Source organism: Apostichopus japonicus, chromosome 1 (genome assembly GCF_037975245.1).
Source record: "Apostichopus japonicus isolate 1M-3 chromosome 1, ASM3797524v1, whole genome shotgun sequence".
Taxonomy (NCBI): domain Eukaryota; kingdom Metazoa; phylum Echinodermata; class Holothuroidea; order Aspidochirotida; family Stichopodidae; genus Apostichopus; species Apostichopus japonicus.
This window is the reverse complement of record NC_092561.1, coordinates 19,634,381-19,655,986: the sequence shown is the minus strand read 5'-3', so window position 1 is coordinate 19,655,986 and position 21,606 is coordinate 19,634,381. Positions and strand designations below refer to the sequence as shown.

The 21,606-nt window shown below is 37.2% G+C and overlaps 1 protein-coding gene across 3 annotated transcripts; it reads right to left on the bottom strand.

Annotated features, from left to right (window-relative positions):
• Positions 1-7,694: 7,694 nt before the first annotated feature.
• LOC139970446 (organic cation transporter-like protein) lies at positions 7,695-20,719 on the bottom strand. Of its 3 annotated transcripts, none has more exons than XM_071976168.1 (9): positions 20,162-20,719; positions 16,445-16,675; positions 15,468-15,664; positions 14,564-14,842; positions 13,099-13,233; positions 12,657-12,742; positions 10,534-10,654; positions 10,115-10,187; positions 7,695-8,833 (listed from the first exon to the last, which is right to left on the bottom strand). In XM_071976168.1, exons 1-9 carry the CDS (start codon positions 20,468-20,470, stop codon positions 8,573-8,575), a joined length of 1,692 nt encoding a protein of 563 aa, XP_071832269.1. In that variant the 5' UTR covers positions 20,471-20,719; the 3' UTR covers positions 7,695-8,572. The 3 variants fall into 3 exon arrangements, with proteins under 3 accessions (XP_071832269.1, XP_071832277.1, XP_071832285.1); XM_071976176.1 differs by having other exon boundaries at positions 12,660-12,742; XM_071976184.1 differs by lacking the exon at positions 20,162-20,719 and adding an exon at positions 18,945-19,147.
• Between the last annotated feature and the right edge of the window lie 887 nt (positions 20,720-21,606).

Here is a 21,606-nt window from a genome sequence, read left to right as displayed (position 1 = left end):
AAAAAACGAGCTAGCAGCTTAGAATTTATTGGCAATAATGATGCTGTCAGGTAGGCCTATACATGATCCCTATTTATTATCAACTGTACTGTATTGACATTATATTTTTGTGAATACAGATTAAGTACACACAACTGTTGCTCGAAAGTCCTCGGAATAAAAGGTTTGAAATCAACAGTAGGTCGTTGGTTAGGTGCGGCCCAGTCAATTTGTCACTCCTTATATAGCAATAAAATAAAATAGATTATATTAATGTAATTCATAATATTTTAATAGAAAGCATATAAGAATAAAGAAACCTTATTTTATAACTGAAATGAGAAACAAACAAACAGAGAGAAAGTTTTAAAGATAAACAAACGCAAATTGTGTTTACCTAAAGAACCCATAATACAAAAACAATATTAACAAAAATATGCAACAGTGAAACTGTGTTCATCCATACTTAGTAAAGATTCCTAAATCCTATTGGTCCATTCAGGTCAGCTGACCGTGGTTAATCCTGTGAGTAACGCACGGTAAAATTACGGGGCATCACTTCAATAAATCTTTGGTTATATGTAACCAAAAATGTTTTGTTTTATGATTTTCCCCCCCCACACAAATGGTAGTGTATGAATGAACGGGGTTAATCAACGGTCTAGCGTGCGTTACTTACATGATTAATGCACTCCGGGTGTTAATGCTATCGCTGGATGCACTCGGGCTCCGCCCTCGTGCATCGCTTGCATTATCCCCCGATCGTGCATTAATCCTGCAGTGAGTAACGCACGCTAGACCGTTGATTAACCCCTTATTGTAATTTCATTTAGAATGCAGTGTTGTTTGGGTGGAACCATTCACGAAGGTCTGTAACATATAAATTAACGGAGAAAGAAAGCTAGGCGAGTCGCTTATCAATTACCGTCGGTTATTTGGGGTAGCGTATTTAAATTTAAATTCTCTGAGATAATTATTAAACTTCTTTATTTAGTTTTTCTTTTCAAAAATAAACTTCTCAACTGTGACTAACAACTGAGAAGCATTACATCGACATCGTATCATATTTATGAAATAAGCCGTTTAATAAATTTTAATTAATATACATACACGAAGGAAATCAACGTTAAGTAGTATATGCAACTATTCAAGTAAAACTTTGTTGCTTTTTTTCTCAATAAACTTATTAGGTCATACGGACCTTTTTGAGAGGTTACTATCTAAAAGGTCTGTAACGCCCTGCATTTTACTCATAATTGCGCACTGACATGGAAACAATTTTATTAAACGACACATCAAAAGCAATAAAGCGTTACTTCCTTGTGGCTATATTTGTTTAATAACAATTCTTTATCGTTATATCGTTTTTAAACAGTATCATAATAAACGTTTAGATAACTAAAACATAAAGATGTAATTGCTATAGGCTTCAATTGTAGATGAAATCATAGAAATGGCTGAAATTACGCCGAGTACTCTGATGCTGTGCATGTTCGTCGTCTCCTTTTCCTAAAGTGCTTAATATAATAACAATATTTGATTTTTATATAGCGCTTTACACCAGCGATAGGTCTCAAAGCGCTTTACAGACATTATATTACCCCTGTCCCAGAGACAATCCCTCCAGTCGGCAGCAGTTATATACTTCGCACAATGACAAGTTACCTTACAGGTACCCATTTAACCCCTGGGTGAAGAGAGGCAAGTGAGATAAAGCATCTTGCCCAAGGACACAACGCAATGAACTAGGCGCAGACTTAAAGCAGTGATCTGTAGTAAAGCAGTGAAATGTAGACTTAAATCAGTGATCATCTAAGTTTAACGCTAAGTATAAATTGGTCTTACCGTTCTTTTTTATTAATCATGACAATTCAGATTAAAATGATCACCAATTTTCACTTTCTTTGATTAAGGTATACAGAACATTTTGATAGGATGCCCACCAACATATCATTTTTCGACCCAGTGAAGTTAACAAAGGTGGCGTTCCATATCCCGAATAACGTCTTGAAGTGAAGAAACAGTGGGAAATAGATAATATTTCACAGTTCAGCACATAGCTATCCACTTCCATCCAAATCTTAATACAAATGTAATTTTTGATGTCACATTTTAGGATTTGACAAACAATATTGTTTGATAGCCATCTGGTCCTGCCGGTTGAATTTACTGATGACCTGCTGGTTTTATAATTTCTCAAAATAATTTGTCTACGTGTGAAATGTATAACTCTGACTGATAACGGGGGTTTCGAATTGTAAAAGCAAAATATGTCAATGTCAAATTATCCCTGTGCCTGATTGACAGGAGTCCTTTAAGATTAGTTTAGTAACTTCGTGATGCGATGACAGTTTCCCAATGAAGAAGTGTCCTGATGTGATTGGCCGAAACCTTCACGTATGCGCCGCTAAACCTTTGCCTCGTCAAAATTCCAATCAATTTGAAAGAGATTAATGTAGCGTGTACTATCAGTGAAGTAATAACAATGGGGCGATAGAATCACCAAAGAATCACAGAAAAATTTCAATCTGTAGTCGAGTTACCCAACATCTCGGAAGAAATGGCTCACAAAATTCTCACGGTAAGTAAATATTTTCCTTACTTGGTGTTATAAAGTGATAATTGATATTTACATTGACATGAAAGGTTTTCATAAGTTGTAGGTGTGTAGTTGAAGTGTACTGTTGAAAATATAAATTAACTTAAAAATGACTTAGGTGAATCATTGGCATACTGATTCTACGAAAAATGTTCGTCATAGTAAGGCCTGAGTATTTTGCCCGAGAAGGTGAAGGATTTGCATGCCCTCGATTAAAACCTATATCTATGGAACGCTAAAACGGACATTATTCAGTAACTTTTTATGCAGCTTTTACTTCTTCTACAGTGGTAAATGTTGTGTCACATAATGCAGCATAATAAGCAAGGCTTGTATTTTTATTCGGCAGTTTGTCAGCTGTCAAAGAAAGGTCGCCATTTTGGACAAAAATCATGTTGTCTTTATTATGCAGTTTTTACTGCCGCATAATGACTGAAAGAAAACTCGTAGTCATTATGTGGCAATATTGAGAGTCACATAATGGCCAAGAAAGAACTAACGTAAATCTTACTGATTATGCGGCAGTCTTTACTGCAGCATAACGACTTCTTTAACGAACTTGTTATTCCGCAACATTTACCTCTATATTTTCTTAACAGGCTATTCTAGACGTCCTCGTGCTAGTAGCAATGTTGCTCTCAACTGCGGAAGGTAAATGCCTAATCAACAGTTTTTCCTTAATCGATGTTCTTGTTTGCATTACTTAGTGAAATGTCAATTTGCTTGAAGTTACAATCTTATTACAAAAAAGTATAGTTTACAAACACTATAGAAAAACTGTATTCTTTTTACATGTGAGTTTTATCGATAGGTAAGATATATCAAGAAATATCAAGAAATTTGGCTGGGGCGTAACCACTACTAGCACAAATGGTTTATTTGGTGAAACAACATGTTGGCGGCTTTATTGGGTTTACCGATTGCAGGATTCGTGTGTATACAAGATGTGTGGTACAAGTTTTACAAGTGTGTTACAAGATGGATGCTATTTACCAGTAATTCTAGTAACAGTTATGTTGTAGAAAAAAAAGAATGCTTCAAAGAAAGTAATCTTAAAGAAGCTGGGAAAGAGGGATTGCACCGAATATTATTACGAACTTAAGAAAAGAATATGAAGAAACCCTGAGTTCTAATTTGCGCTGTTTCATGCTAGTCCCTGTCACTCTTCCATGCAAAAGGAAGTCAAAATTCATGTATGTTTGTTTTCTTTTCGAGTCTCCTTTGTTTTATTTTAGGTCAATGTAACGGCCTCATCCCTTGTGGTGCCGAATCTTTTTGTAGCTGTAGCTTTATTTGCTCATTTCAATCGCTACCGACTTGCTGCCCCGATGCACACGCTATGTGTTCAGGTATGTAACACACACACACACAGATAGATGGATGGATGGATAGGTGGATGGGTGGATGGATGGATGGATGGGTGGATGGATGGATGGATGGATGGATGGGTTGGTGGGTGGGTGGATGGATGGATGGGTGGATGGATGGATGGATGGATGGGTGGATGGGTGGATGGATGGATGGGTGGGTGGATTGATGGATGGATGGATGGATGGGTGGGTGGGTGGATGGATGGATGGATGCATCCATGCATGCATGCATGCATGGATGGATGGATGGATGGATGGATGGATGGATGGATGGATGGGTTGGTGGGTGGGTGGATGGATGGATGGGTGGATGGATGGATGGATGGATGGATGGATGGATGGATGGATGGGTGGATGGATGGATGGGTGGGTGGATTGATGGATGGATGGATGGGTGGGTGGGTGGATGGATGGATGGATGGATGGATGGATGGATGGATGGATGGATGGATGGATGCATCCATGCATGCATGCATGCATGCATGGATGGATGGATGGATGGATGGATGGATGGATGGATGGATGGATGGATGGATGGATGGATGGATGGATGGATGGATGGATGGATGGATGGATGGATGGATGGATGGATGGATGGATGCATGGATGCATGGATGCATGCATGCATGCATGCATGCATGCATGGATGCATGGATGGATGCATGCATGCATGCATGCATGCATGCATTGATGCATGGATGCATATATATGCATGTATATTGCACTTCTTTATACCCTCCTTGAAAGAATAGTAAAACAATTTCCAATGATTAACATGGTTTCCTCTATGGTGGTTGTTACGCATTCATCAAATCAAAATAAAGTGGAAAACAAGAAAATCAAATATGTTTGATTTCATATTAGAGGATTTATATGACCTGGTTGGTTTTTGCTTTGCTTGAGTTATCTTTGTATTATTCTCACGTATTCGGATCAGTAAAACTACTACTGTCAGTTTTTATATATGATTCACACCCTTAAGGCCCGGTCACACGATACCGATTTTTTATCGGAATACTATCCGATTTTCCCGGAGGATTCGAAACAGCCTGTTTTCCGTTCGGGTCTTCTAGCCACAGTGATAAAGGACCTGATTTGCTATCTGTTGAGCCATTCCGATGTGGAATAGCCCTCTCCTAACTTTTGATATTGACTCCGTTTCCCTTTATCGGATAGCTATCCGATTTCTCTTCCGATTTTTATCCTTTTTAGATGTGACGTCACTTCAGAATGTAGTCAGTTCTAGAACCCCTCAGATTTGAAGTAGGCATTCGAATATTCCACTGCATTCATTACATTCACTACCACAAACCTCACTCTTCGGCCTAAAATCGGAAAAATCGGACCGTATTCCGATAAAATATCGCTGTAGTGTGACCGGGCCTTTATGTGTCATTATTTCGCTATTTGACAGAAAGTGTTGCTATTCAAATCTGACCACGATACGTAATATTCATAATTTTTATTTTTAACAGGTTAAACTGAAATGATCGGAGGGAGAGAACATGACAGCGTTTTGAATACATATCGACCGACGCCTCATGGTTTGGAAAGGTCAATCCGGTAGTTGTTAGTGGGGAATAAAGAAAAATGCATATCGCTGATCTTGATGTTATACTGTTCTTTAAACCAGTTAATATAACGGAAAATAGAATAAGTGAATAACAATGGTGCTGGACATTCGTCAATATAACATCGCTGAATAACATTTGCAAATAAACTTGTTCATTGAAAATGATTGGTCTTCAATATTAAATAACGCATCCAATCACTTGGTAAACAAGGGATTCAATGTAATGTTGTATCTTTTGTACGCCCTTCGCAATATCCACTGACGTTTAACTTGTACCCGTATCCCAGATCATCTTTTTCTTTAGAATTCTTTTCATTTTGAGTCAAATCGTTTTCCTCGCCAAGTTCAAGAAGCTGTATTTGAAACGAAAATCAACGGTTACATCTAACGACAGCATAGCATTGTACAGGAGTTATGCCATTGAAAGTAACAACGTCTTTGCCCATTTTAGATCTCCTGTCCAGGTTAATTTTCTGTTCATGTTTTACTTCAGTTTATCTTTCGGCAGATAAAAACATGTGTACTTGCTAAAATAGGGGAAAACGAATGAACATTCGCAAAGAGTCTGGAGTGGAGAGTTAGTTGGGCACTTCTCGTTAGAAATAGATGTACTAATCAAATTAAAATTAAAGCGACAAAAAAAGTGTTATAATACCTCCCTACATTAATGGAGAAACGAAAGTTGAAAACAAAGTCGTCATGCCATAAACAAATAATTATATAAATATTATTCATTATCATCAATTGGGACATCCGCATGGAATTTGATGGCTGTTAGTTTTGGCTCAAATTTGACAACGTTGTAAAACACCAATGTTACCTAACACTTATATATCTCAGAAACATCAAGGGACACGTTGCGCCACTTCACCCGACAATTGTGGGTGTGGCATTTGGAAATGTTAATACCCTTCCCTCTCCTCATCCCCCATCTAGACCTGTTATAGATAAGTGTCAATTTCGTTTAATTTTAACCAAAAACCAAAACCAATATTATGATTCAGAGAGGATGTAGAGCCTGTTACGAGGGCCCATTGTAGCCTAACGCTAGTCACTGCTAGTGAGGAACATACTGTTACAATAAAGAAAGTATTTGAAATTGCCTACGTGATAAATCAATATTTGAGAAATTAGGTCGGGTTACCGTGTCAGAATGTTATAATACACGATTGTTCTGGTATATTCCTTATGATGACACGCTGGTCTCGGGTTAACGTCGGTTTACGTGAAATCGCGTGTAAGCTGTGCACGCATCTTCGTGGATTCTCTGGAATGTTCGCGAGATATGCAAAGGACTTCCGCGAATACAGAAACTGGGTCGAGTTGTTACTCAGGTGTAACGAGAAAGATCTAAATGATTCTTGACATGGCGAATCGTATAAAAACCCGCCCAGATCGGAGAGTTTCTCAGTTTCTGAACGAATACAAGCGACGACACATATTATACCATTCTACTATATATCGTCAGTGCTCAACTGCCAGTAGTTTCTGAGGGATTGAGATATCGATACCAAGATTGATTCTACACTTCCATTCAGAAGTTTGAAGAGGACTTTGCCGTGAATAGAGTTTTTCAGTCTTTATTTCGGAGAAGGTGAAGAATTTCTGTCTCCGTTGAGGAAGTTCGTTACGCCAGGAGTTGGTGGCTATAAAGCTGATTTTGGACTGACTCTGGTAATATTTAGTCGGCGAGAAGTTCGACTTGTGCTTCACTTGATTGTGGCTGGAAGTCCGTCTTCTATTTTGGAGCATCGCCGGAAAGAAGGTGACTGCTGTTTCTGGGATCGCGAAAAACTTCGTCGAGGACCAGTGAATTTCGCGGTACAACGGACCGAGAATCGTCGTCATCAAGGTCGTGGCCGCTGAGGGATATCGCCGTTGGAAGAGACCAGCGTGTTTTAAAGTGTATCCTATCTTGTTAAGTTTGTGAGTAATTTTCTATATATTTTTAATTACCATTTGTTGTTGTTGGTTCAGACTCCATTGTTCAATATAGTTAACGTTCTCATTCAAATTCTCTAGACTCGTCAATTTGTCTGTGTTCCTTACGGAAACGAACCCAGGCTTGTGTCTCGTTAAAATTAATTATCGAGACCTCTCGCATTCCAACGTAACAAGCCCTACGTACCAAGGTGAAGTTAATGTAGTAGAAAAAGAATGAACAGTTTGTGAACAAGGTGTGAAAAACGAATATATTATCGTAATTTATATTATAATATATTCATAATATGAAGCATAAGAGAATACAGAAACCTTCATTTATCACTGAAATGAGAAGAAATCAAAGAGACAGTTTTGAAGAAAAAAAATCTGGCTACCTAAACGACCCATAATACCAAAATACTATTAATAAACAAAAGCGAAACTGTGTTGTAATTTTATTTGCTTATATTACATAATCGTTTATGATAAAAAACAAGGTAATATTTTGCTATAGAGCGCTCTCAGACATAAAAAGAATGTAGTTTTAAAAGTACTATTATTATTTTTTTTTTTTTTTAAATAATTGACTGCTCTAATTGCAAACGTTAAAGTTTGGAAACATTGATATGAAGCAAATAATAATAATAATAATATCATGACACTATAGTGTAACTCAACATACGATATATAAGGGTGTATTGTCTAAACATTATTAACACATCTGAATAGCCAGAAAGGTGGAAAATGTAATTTTTCAGACTTTCCTTCTGTGACGAATTTTCGTGCTTGTTTTGTTGTTGTCACCAGTGAATTGATCAATCATCTTCTGTAGGCAGGATTGGAAGTACTCCAGAAAAAGACCATTGGAAACACATACTGCATGGTAATATTAAAGTACCTTGGAATATTTGGACATAAAATATTGTTGAATTAAAAAAAAGGTTTGTTTACATGACGAAGGACATGTTGGATTAAACTATGACATAGACATTAAACTAAATTAATTAAAATCGGTACAATACAGATGTAGTTAATAGTTAATAGTTGGTAGAGTTGATGCATTGGAGGGTTCCAGCTATGTGACATAAATATATCATCGACCAGTTAAAATGTGTCTATTGTGTTCCTTTAAACGTATCCTTCATCTGCGCAACTTTCTCTCATCTCTGTAGTGTCATGCTTATCGAAGGAGGACGAATCAGTTTCAGCATCCTCTTTTTCGTTTTTCCTCCTGCTGAAAATTGTTTTGGTCGCAAACAGTACCTTCAAATCATCCACCGTTTCTAATTGCTTGGTGTTCAGTGTGTCTGGTAGGAGAAGGGCAAGTCCAGCAGCTAACAACGCACAAAGCACCATTACCAGAAAGGCCAGATTGGCAAAGAACTTATTCTGTAAATTACAGAACACATGAGATCAAAGGTTATTTGTGGTAATGCAATAGTTTACCGTGTCGATGTACTGATGTTTGAGTGAAACCAAACACAGAGGTAATGTGTGTATATATATATATATATGTGTATTTATATGTATATGTATATATATATATATTTATATATATATATATATATACGATATTCGAGATTAAAAACGTGAGCCTCGGTCTGTGTCATCGAACCACAATTTACTACGTTAGGATAAAGGCGTAGGCTAAAGAAATATATCAATCAAGACACAAGTAGGCTTAGGCGAGAGTCAATATATGTAATTAGACACATTGCATTGAGAAGGCTTCGTTCCTAGTCCATATAGATTCGTGTTTTTTGCTTCCATGCAAGTGACAGTGGTAACGAAATGCAGTTACGGTCCTTTAAATGCTTAGGATACTATACAAGTACTGTGTACTGTGTTGATACGATGTTTAGACTAGTACATGTGCACTTCTTGTACTATTTAGTCTACTTGTTGTGTAATATACTTCCATTGGCTTGTTCAAACAAGGGGCGTGGTTTAATTGAATGGATATTGTGATGTGTAGACTTGTACATGTGCACTTCTTGTACTATTTAGTCTACTTGTTGTGTTGTCTGGTATCTACGATGAGATGTGAGTTGTTTTGAATAGCTGAGTATGAATTACCTAATATACTTTTATTGGCTTATTCAAACAAGGGACGCGGTTTAATAGGATGGGTATTGTGTACCACACATAATCGATTTTTATACTTTGGTCGTTAATTTTTTTTTGAAAGCACTTGACAAGGTTCCTAGCCCGAATTTTCTTTATTAAGCTTAATTGCTCGTATGGACTAGTAAAACGATGTGCCAATATCTTGGACATAAATATTTAATGCATGCCTCTGATCAAACACACAACTGCAATTTTTAGCTGCTTTATCTAGTATGCCTTTTCAAAATGAATTCTCAGTCGTGACTAACAACTGAGGCATTGCATCGTCACTATTTGTGACCTTGAGATTCTGCCTGGCCCTCTGTTAGTTTGACGTCATTTAATCACTCAAGGCTAGTCAGTCTTTGTCATCTGAAGACTATCAGTGCATGATACTATATAGCCTATCCGGAATCTAATGTCAATTAGTTCTTTTCAATCAAAACTAGCAGTACAGATATTACTGATTTCTAGTAATTAGCTTAATTTAAAAAGCTCCATTTAAATTTGTAAACCACGATTTTTATGAGAATAATGAAAAGTTAAGAAGACTTATCAACTTACCATGTAGATAACCAACGGCGCTGATAAACTACCAATGTTACCAATGAGCTGAACAAGAGAGGTACCAGAGTTTCTATGGACAAATAAATGTTGTATATTAATGTGCTGTACACTATGTGTTTTTTTGTTTTTTGAGAGGAGGGGGAAGCGGGCTGCTAAGGCCTAAATTATTCTAAGAAAACATATGCTAAAGTACGAACAAGTGCAAACGTGTTGCGTCAAAACCTAGTCGACTAGGAATATCATTTGTTTTTCCAATATGTAATAACATTAAAGCACCAAATTAGGAACAAGGTTCTAATTTCAGTGTCGAAGGGGCTAATCACATTGTGAACGTTGTAGCTTGTTTCATGTTTAAAATGTTTAAAATCTTTAAATCTCAAAAGATGATTAGCACCATCTATTTGAAGACACCTTACCTGATCGGTGTTGGGAAAAGATCACTCATGAGTAAGAACATTGGCGGAATAGCCAACGTTATGCTGAATCTACCCATCAACGCAAGGGTGGTCAGCAGTCCACTAAGTACATCTTTGTCAACTGGTTGAAAGTAAACAAAAACAAACAAAAAACAACAGATAGCCTTTGTGATTCCTTGCCCGTACAATTTGCTTAAAATTCCAAATACCTAGCTGACTAATGTAGAGCAAGTGAGTTTAACTTTTTTTGTCAAGAATAAGTGAGAACCAGAAAAGATAGGCGCTTTCTAGCTCTTGTTTGCAGCACTCCCTTGTGGGTATCAAGCATTTAATACAATAGTAAGGATTTTATAGTGTAGAATTTTTATTCCAAAATAACAGGACATTTCCTTTTAACAATTTTGAGCTAGCAATCAGTTCTGCCAACAACCATCCCTTTAATACTTGTTATTAGTAAATGATAGCTCTACATGACATTGTTTGTACACTTTGAATTATTTTCACAACTTACTACTAAAGCAAAAGTCGTCTAGTATTAACCACAGAGAAAATGGCAACTTTTGAGACCATTTGAGATAACCTGTGAATCCCTTGAACCAATTTTGCACACTTTTGCACACAAGGGGAGAACAATGGGAGTACACTGATAGGGACCGTTCAGTGTGCTTAAAGGGTGTGAAGACTCGCGCACAAAAAAACGTCTCATGCCGGTAATCTGGCCTAGTTTCGAATGAGGTGTAACAGAAGTGTTAGACACCACCATCGATCCCAGAAAATACACACACAGTTTGCTACCGTCGGTAATTAGACACTAGTGTACAGTCAGTACATACAGATGCGGTCAATACCCACAGCACAGTGTACAAACGATACAGCGATGGACATCTCATGCCCAGCTAAAGATAACAAGGTATCACGTTTCATTACTGTCTGCATTTTGTAGCGACAAGCAGAAAACTTCACTTGCAAGCAACGGAAAGTTAACTTTTTCAGAGAGCGGCACGGGGTGAGTCTTCAATGCCTTTAAGGCAAGACTATCAACTCTTTGCAGCAGATTTAATTTTCTGGATGTCTCTCTGCTTTTTTGAAGACCTATAGAGTCTCTTCAAAACCTAAACTGAACTGAATTTGGACAAAAAACGTATACCAAAAGGAAACCATAGCATTGTATAATTCACAGATTGATTGTAGGTTTAATTTGCTTTCAGACTTTTGGCATCTGTTGACCTCATTTGACCTTTAACTTCAACCAATTCAAAAGGCTCTTGCACTCACCAATCTGTATCTGCATACCATGTATGTGCAAGTTGTGAGCCTTCAGGTTAAGGCCATTGATAATTCAGATTCGGTCAATGACATTTGACCTTTGCAATTTGACCCTATGAAGTCATTATCATAGACTCATATCTATCGGCGAGACGGAAAGACACAAAATTCAAGTCAAGTCCAAATTGGTTACGGATTCAGAAGAATCTCGTGACACCAACAACTTAGGCGATTTTTAGCACCACAACGGTTGTAAAATGCGCAGCAACTTCAATACCATTCTTCCACAACGTGTCGATTAGCACCCGATACACATAGAGAACACAGTTACTAACTGTAAATCTTACAGTTTTGTACCACAGTAAAAACTGAATCGTGCTATAATTCAGTAGCATGTGCTATTAGGATTACAGTTAGAACTGAGGATTTGTGTTATTCCCGCAAATCCAGTTGCTTGGTATTAGTTGGAATTACAAATATCCTCAGTTCTTACTGTAAACTTAATAGCACATGCTACCGATTTATTAGATTTGTCAGTACGATCCAGTATTTACTGTGGTACAAAACTTTAGATTTACAGTAGTTACTGTAATCTCTGTGTGAATCGGCTGCGATAAGGAATAAATATCACCCTTAGTATATAATGTGAGGAGATAAATACCAAAGCCGAACAGAGAAAATCAAACAAAGAAGTAAAAACTGATCGATGGTACTTCTACGAGACACTTGAAATAATTTGACTCTGATCAGTAAACACTTCACATCGCACTGCAAGAAGAACAAAATGTTAAGAAAATATATATATATATATATATATATATATATATATATATATATATATATATATAGGTGCTTACCAATTGCAAATGGCAGTATAATAATCAGAATCATTAAAACAGCTGCTAATACCAAACCAGCGATGAGAGGGACCAAACTTCCGATTCTGATGACAAATATAAACTCGTTGTCAAGTAGAGAAATCCGGTGTAAATAATATAAAATAGCCACATAACCAAAGTTTAATAAAAATTGAATCAGATGAAAATATAACGAGTCCTTATATTATTTAAACTCTTGTGTTCCAAATGTCTCAAATGTGGAACCCAATATGAGTTGAGTTATACATCCTACTAAACTACCTGCATAAAACTATCAGCATTTCGGAGTCTCAAACTGAAAGAGAGGTATAATATACAACAAATGTTTATGCAAATTAGTAGTGTGTTCAAGTTTTAAAAAAATGCCATATTTAAAGTATAGATGAGAGGATTTCTGCATCTTATCCTTATAGTTACTTACTTTTTAATAAGAAACAGAGAGACCAAAGCAGCAGGAATATCTACCAGGCTGCTCAGACAGAAATTAAGGTACGGATCTCCAGCCAGTGATCCGGTGGTCAATGCAAATCCGAAGTACACTAGTGTGCAGGTGAGCCTAAAACCAACAAGGAAAAAGTACAGCTTGGTGTAGGATGTTCAAATTCGCAAACGTGCTCTTTTTCTTCTGCGTTTTTTTCTTTTATCTGACCACTGACTTGATAACAATGATGATACTCTCCATTCGACGTAGTATGCAATTATTCAACTTCAAACTGCTCGAATTCTCTGTATTATAAATTGTCAATATACATTCCGTTAGATGTACGAACTAACCGATCCCTAACTCTACCATCATTTGTGGTAAGATGGTCTGCTTATTAATCCACTAGATACTCATAGCTGGTACAGTAACTACTGTTCAGGTCCTGTAACACAAGTAACCAAGTTACAAACACAATTAGTATGATGCACGAATGTGGTAGTAGTTGCGGCACAAACCGTTTTGTCCCAGTTCATTAATACGCGATTCTACAATGAAGTCGTATCTAGTCGTCTTATGCTATAAGTAGGCATATGGATAGACCCGAATATAACCTTTTTTTGTTCTCGGGATGACGAATTGGCGTGATTTAAAGAGAGGTGTGAACTAGAATCAAGCGGTACCGTACCTCTTTTACTTCATCTCACAAGTTAACAGATTTGCATTTGTTACAGTGCCACTTGTAACACATGTTACCGTCTTACGAACACAAGGTAGTAATTACTGATGCACGGTTGTGGGACATGAACAGTAGTTACTGTACCAGCTATGAGTACCGGCTAAATAATCAAACAATTATGAAGATATTTTTTGTCAACATTTTGGCCTCGTCGTAGAGATCGAGCTACCTCAAAACCAAAGGCATTGCTGTTCTTATGACATCAATCCCAATAAAACATGAATCGGACGCATGCACGATCAAATGTGTTGACCTCCATACGTGAAAACTATGTAGCTTACACAGAAAACAACTGTGCTTGATTCATAACAGTTATGGATTCAATTACCACCGAAGCAGCGACTCGAGAGTAGCCCTTTTGCTAAGTTGCTCTTTAGAGCGACTCGCTCTGCTGACAACCATTTCGTAATGGTACTAAGCAAGGTGATTTCGTAAAATACATATTCCAGCGTATATTATAATGTAGAGTTGAGAACGAAATAATATGAATGTATGTGCCCACGTATATGTCCGATTAATGTTTTGATAGGGTTGCTTGATAAGACACCGTGTTTGTTTGAAATTTTTATTTGTTCCATCTTTGCGAATGGGCCAATCTTATAGGCAAAAACGTGTTTTGTCATGATTATGTGATTATTATTAATATTTTTATGAATATTTAATCAAGAAACAAAGTGTTGATTATGGTTGCAAATTGTTAATGTTATACCACATTTAATGGCTTACCATGCCCAACTGAGAACTAATGATACAGTCAATGTTGGGGGTTGAAAAAGTTGAGCAATGAAACGAAACCCTTCTAAGGACTTGCTTTTGCAGTTCTCTTGGGATTCGTCATCACTGACATTTTCTGACGAGTTGCCTTCTTGTTTTGGATGTTGATCATCAAACACGACCAATGGAAAATCTTTAGCTTTGTTGAACGCCGCCACCTTCTGCATCGTTTCTTCGGCTTTTTTAATGTACCCTCGAGACAGAGACCAACGGATCGATTCTGGTAAAAGCCTTGAATACAAATGTGATAATATTTCAGCCATAGCATCATTTAAAATTCATTCTAAGACAGCCGATTCCATCTGAGCGCCAATGCTGTACCAAAACGAATATATTTTTGGGAAAAAGTTTTTGGCAGTACTGCAATTATTGTTGTAACGTGCAATTATTGTTTTAACGTGCTCACTCACTGAATTGCAGAAGGTACTCTTGAACAATCGTATATCTTATATGACGTGTCTATATGAAATATGTAACAAATAAGTTTGCTATCATTCATATCATCAATTTGCTTCTTTTTATTTATTTATTAAAGCGCTTTAGACCAAGCGATAGGTCTCAAAGCGCTTTACAGACGTTAAATTACCCTGGTCAATGATAACCTGTCCCAGAGACAAACCCTCCAGTCGGCAGAAGTTATATACTGCGCCCAATGACAAGTTACCTCACAGGTACCAATTTAACCCCTGGGCGGAGAGAGGCAAGTGAGATAAAGCATTTTGCCCAAGGACACAACGTAATGAACTAGGCAGGAATCGAACCAGCAATCCTTGGATCACGAGTCCGACGCCTTAGCCAATTGGCCACCACGCTCTCTCAAGTCAAAGTCTGGTATAAAACGTTGTAAAAGTCTTACCATGAAAATATCATCATCGAGAGAGTCGGTGTCATCAAGACTATGTTTAGGTATCTCCAATCTCTGACCAGATAAGCAATTCCTGACATAATGACCAATCCTACAGATCCCATAATGAATGGTAATATTCCCACCAAGGAACGGTATCGAGGAACCAAATATTCAAACATCAGGTTTATAAGAGGTATTCGAACTGCCTGTAGAAAGTAGATTTTAAAAAAAAAACAAGGCGCTGTCATCCCTTATCAAGGTAGCCGATACTCATAGCTAGTACAGTAACTACTGGTGCCACCTGTAACACGTGTTACCGTATTTACGAACACAAAGCAGTAATTACTGATGCACGGTTGTGGGACATGAACAGTAGTTACATGTGTTGCAGGTGGCACCAGTAGGCCTATGTACTGTACTAGTTATGTGTTTGGAGTAAAGGAGGTACGGCACCGCTTGATGAGATTCTAAATACAGGAAAACATTCTAAATGTATCGCCTACCAAGTACAACTCAAGCGTAAACTTTTAAATGCGGTTGTATAGAGTTTTTTGAAGACAATATGTCAAGCTGACTTCACAGACCACCTATTGTGTTCCACTATTACAGTACGGGATGGTTTAGCCAGTCAAGGCATGCTATCCACATGTTATCCACATGTTATCCACATGCTATCCACATGTTATCCACATGTTATCCATGATATCTTGAGCTAGGAAAAAGGTATTAACATTTTGTATTCAACTAATAATAAATTCTACCGGATTATTACTTTAATGCATTGTGTGCCTTGTTGTTACCTGCTGTGTTTCACACTTTTCGTTAAGATTCTGCTTTATTCGAAAACATTGATTAAGCTATTATCTATCCAACTTTGATTCAGACTACACCGTGGTAGCCCTCCTCCACCCTCCCGCCAGTGGTTTACATTATGTCGTTTTCAGCATTATGTTATAAAAATGGCAAAGTTAATGGTATGTATCTACCTTAAATATTGTTCCCATTAGGAATCGAAGAATACCAAATGCGATGAAACCTTGAGATAATGAAACTGAAAGTCCCACCGCGTTGAAAATCACCAAAGATATCAATAGCGTTGGTTTCTTTCCATATTTGTCAGCAACTGGTCCTCCGAGAATAGATCCCACTGCAAATCCGGCAAGTATTAAAGACTGACCGACTCCTGGTAGGAAATCCCGGGCACAGACAAGGTCCCACTACAATATAACGAAAAGAGTACAGTACGAATAAATGAAGTCAACTTGAACAATTGGCAAAGGTCTGACCGAGTACTGGTTAGATGCAAATGGACAATGGCAAGATTTAATTCACTAAACATCAGAAAAGAATAAAGGTGAATAAGGTTAATAATAATAATAATCATAATAATCATAATAATAATAACGAGCAATCAAATACGCCCGTTTCCATCAAAAAGACTCTTATGGCGCACTGAAAGAATAACATATAACAATAAACAAAAGTATATTTCAAGTTGTTAAGTTCTCTCGAAACAGATGAGATTTTAGCGTCGATTGTTACGTCACAAGAGGAGGTGGGAGCTTGATGGGGTCTTGTGTCTTGTTCCGAAGAAGCGGGGCAGCAGAACAACACAGCTATGTTAGTAAGCATAATTTCTAGAAGCCGTTTATTACCAGAGCAGCAGGGGCGTAGGCAGAGGATCAATGGGGATGATTTTAAGGCGGGAGGTGGGGGAAGGGGGAATGACGTGACGTAGCTGAATAAAACGGATAGCTTAAATTTGAATAAAAACGTTACCAACATTATGTAGGGCGATAAGCAGAAGGTGTGCAAACTTTATATCGAAGCAAAGAAAGGAGCCAATATCGGTTTAATTCGTGGGCCTAATTTTCACAACAAGGTCTCGAACAAACCGGTAGCTGCTTATCTTGTTCATACTTTAAATTTTACAGCTTTTATATTTTGGTGGAAATCAAAACATTTGCATTTTGCATTTTTGCAACTTAGAAACGTTGTAATAAATTACGCTCTTAATAGTTACTGTGATCAATATGGAAGACGGCTACGTATACTTGAGTTAAATATTGAATTTGAATATATAATTAAATTGTCGATACGTATTCAACGCAAACAGTATTATAATTAGGTTTTTTTATACAAATATAATCGACTAGTACTTCCACAATGTCGTACGGAAACGACACCGTCAAATGTATGTTGTTCAGACGGCGGGATTCAACCTTGAATTGGTCGATGTTTTCCGACTTCAGAAATCACAGACACGGTGGACTGCTAATTGGCAAATATATTATTTATTTTTGTTTTGAGTATGTAAACGTTAGAAAGTTTGTTGTAACTAGGTAGTTATTTGTATATAGGACCAAATTGGTTTAGAATTCAGAATGATATCCCGTGAAAGTAATCGAAATACCTGTACCAACAATTACCAATTCAAGTCGTGTTTGCAAAACATAGAGTCTGTTTCTTTTCGTGATGCCTAATTTGCTCGACTGACTACAAACTACAGTCCAGAGAAAGTAATCAACCAACTTTCGAATAGCAGAATCATTTTTGAATCATTTATATATACATATTTATATATATATATGTATATATAAATAAATATGTATATTTAAATTTGAAGTGCTTGACATTTGTGTCATCACTTTAGAAATGGTGAAATTCATATTGGTTCGCAGACTGTCTTTAGTCGGTGAGAGTTGAAGAATGATTACTACTCGGTGATAGTTCATCTTGTTTTAAAGTTTGCCCCCACGTAATTAATAAATCATCATTTCTTGTCCTGACCTTTTCGGTCAAAGAAGAATTGTTACGACGACGTGACAACTACTCGTATCACAAGTCATAATATGCATTCTTGCCCATGTTTCTTTTAAGTCAATACTCCTTTTCATGTACTATCGTGAGCTACCAAATTGTATTCTTCCAGTAGAACAAAACTAACTTCAATGTTTTGTTTTGTTTTTGTGTGCCGTCAATTCCGCACCAACTACTTGATATTTATGAAAGTATAGTATATACAACCTTACCGGAATTCTGTACAAGTTAGATCGTTTAATAGTTAAGTGAGATTGATGAGTTTTTAAATATGTGAATATTACATGGCTTGGTAATGGTAACAATGATGATATATCAAAGGTTATATATAGCAAATTGCAATTTTAATAAAGACAATTTTCGATATATGGCTAATGTATCATATAGCTCACAGCGTATATTAAATTAGTGTTTATTTCTTGACAGCTTGTCACTTTCAACGTGCTGGAAGTGTTCGTTGGTATATTATTTCAGAGCCTGCTTCGATGTTGCTCTAGCCTAAGGGACATTTGGAAGCATTTTTAACTGACAAATGTGTTACATTAAAGGCATTGAAGACTTTCCCCAAACTGCGTGCGGCCATCTGAAAAAGTTAACTTTCCGTTGCTTGCAAGTGAAGTTTTCTTCTTGTCGCTACAAAATGCAGACAGTAATAAAACGTGATACCTTGTTATCTTTAGCTGGACCTGAGATGTCCATCGCTGTATCGTCTGTACACTGTGCTGTGGGTATTGACCGCATCTGTATGTACTGACTGTACACTAGTGTCTAATTCCCGACGGTAGCAAGCTGTGTGCGTATTTTCTGGGATCGATGGTGGTTTCTAACACTTCTGTTACACCTCATTCGAAACTAGGTCAGATTACCGGCATAATACGTTTCTTTGTGCGCGAGTCTTCACACCCTTTAAAACATGCGGAAATGGCAAATAAGATTTCATCAGGAAACAAGCAACCGAACGCGAGGTAGTTGAGCCAACAAAAATTGTAGATAGAGGATATGACACTAAAACACAGAATGTAAAAGATATTTTAAACCACTGCCAATCGTCAATATAAATTCCTACTACGTGAATAACGACATTATGCTCTTTTATTAACCTATAAGACCGTGCCTTAATTTATTGAATGTTTTTTTTTTGTCTCTATCGCACCTGCATAACGTAGGAAACCTTCATTTTAGTAAATTAATATTACTCCATGTTCACGAATTCAGACATTAACTTTATAAAACACAACGACCTATTGCTCATGTCTTAGATATCACTTAATACCAAATCCTTAATAATAATTATAGTACCATTAATAGTTATAATGTGAGTAGCATATCATTAGTACGTCAGGCGAACAGCAAAAAGTAAACTATATTATTCTTGCAAAATAATGAACTAAATTGCTGTGAAGAGGTAGGCTTACAGCATCCTGTATTAGGTTAACATTTTCGGAAAACTAGGCAACCATAGTACATTTCATTCCACACTGACGTTAATTGAGGTGGTAAAATACAAATTACTGAAATGCATCACTCCATATCAGAAATGTCGAAAGAAATGTTTGCGGTTCATATGTAAATTAACAAAGCCGAATTGCCGAATTTGGCTCGTTCGAACACTGCATGTGGCTTATGGCCATCGTGTAGGCTACAAAGATGTGCGTTCGTGTGTGTGCGCATATTAAGCGGAAATCTCGGGTTTGAATCCCAATGGAGGCCGGACCCATTACAATATATATATATATATATATATATATATATATATATATATATATATATATATATATATATGTATATACATACATATTTAAAGAGTTAAACTTTATTCTAATTCTGTTACCTGCGAATTATATCGACTTGGACGTACTATATCGTTTTATTTTGATACTTACATCTGATACAACAGATTTTCCCGCCTTTTCTGTATCAAAGTACCACATATTGCATGGTTGTGTGTCGTTGCTATGGACAGGATCGGAATAAACCTCACAGGTTGAATAAGAACCATCTATGAATGGAACACTCTCTTCCAGGGAAAAACCGGAATGGTTTGCGCAATGATATGGCGGTGTCTTGGCCAGAAAAACATTACTCAAAACTGAGAATCCACTCTCCATATTCATTAACATAGATGCTAATAAAATCATAAGTTGTGTCCTACCTAGAGGCTTAGCGGCCTCCAAAGCTTCGTCTAACTCCATTTTTAATTTTAACGACTTAGGCTTTAAGGCTTTCTTCAAAATGTGGACAGCAAAATGAACGTGCTTTGACGAACTTCTAACCTCCGTTCTTGCTAAAAGCGCACAGTTCCTTTACACTGATAAGACTATTGAATGTCGATATGATAAGAACCTAACACGACGTAGTACTATATCATATTGAAAACAGAACCGGACGACAGGAGTTCCAGAACCCTCACCCAGGGACTAAGAAAAACAAACAATTTATACTCTATATATTTATGTTGATACGCTAACACACCGTCATACTCCGTGGGATACCGAGGGAATAAGCTTATACACTTGAAAGTGGGTGAAAGGTAAAGCCCTCCGGTAGAAACACGATCAATGGCAACAACGTTTTACCACTTACTCAGTAGGTGTTTTCTATTAGAGGCAATATTTCCAAAATCACAATCAATTCCAATCTCATGTTATTTAGACTACATGATAACGATAACACTTTATGTTTTGAAAGGTTAAGTGTAATGTCAGCACTCTCATTTAGCAGAATAGTGGTTTGAGAAAACAATACGAACGCGATTCCCACGCGGTTATATATATTGACACAAGGGCGGCGGAAGCACTTTCAATCTGGGGGGGGGGGGGGCACCGACATCAAAGGGCACTTTGCAGAAATTCGATTGGACTGATGCAGCGTTATATTTAGTACCCTTTATAACTCTTATTGCATTAACTTATTTGCGTATACACATCACTCTATCAACGTCCCGCCACCCCCCCTCCCCCTTTAAGGAAAATATGCATACTAGCACTGCAATAACCAATGTGTAAATTGGGATACAAGGAACAAGTTTTCTTTTGAGACAAAATGAGGTGAAATCATGCTAGTTGCTAATGTAGATATCCTTCGAATTAGAGTTTATTTCTTGTTAATATCTTAACAAATTTTTTCCCATTCGAAATAGCTTTGAGTTTGACCCTCTGAAATTCATAAAAAGTCAGGGGCGTAGCCAGGATTTGCAAAGTTGTATGCAGGATTATCTGAGCGGAGCGCCACCATCGGTTGGCGCGGAGCGTTCAAGAAAATTTTTGGTTTTACAAACCCCTCAGATGGCCGGAAACGGCCCTTCCCGAGTGTTCATTCTGGTTCCCTG

What these genes read in the sequence shown, in the direction of transcription:
- LOC139970446 (XM_071976168.1), bottom strand. Translation starts at nt 20,470, where the DNA reads ATGGAGTTAGACGAAGCTTTGGAGGCCGCTAAGCCTCTAGGTAGGACA. An exon ending in GAAAATCTGTTGTATCAGAT is followed by an intron (nt 16,676 to 20,161) that starts GTAAGTATCAAA and finishes GTTATATTGTAG; the next exon opens with TGGGACCTTGTCTGTGCCCG. An exon ending in CGCCGTTGGTTATCTACATG is followed by an intron (nt 8,834 to 10,114) that starts GTAAGTTGATAA and finishes TGTAATTTACAG; the next exon opens with AATAAGTTCTTTGCCAATCT.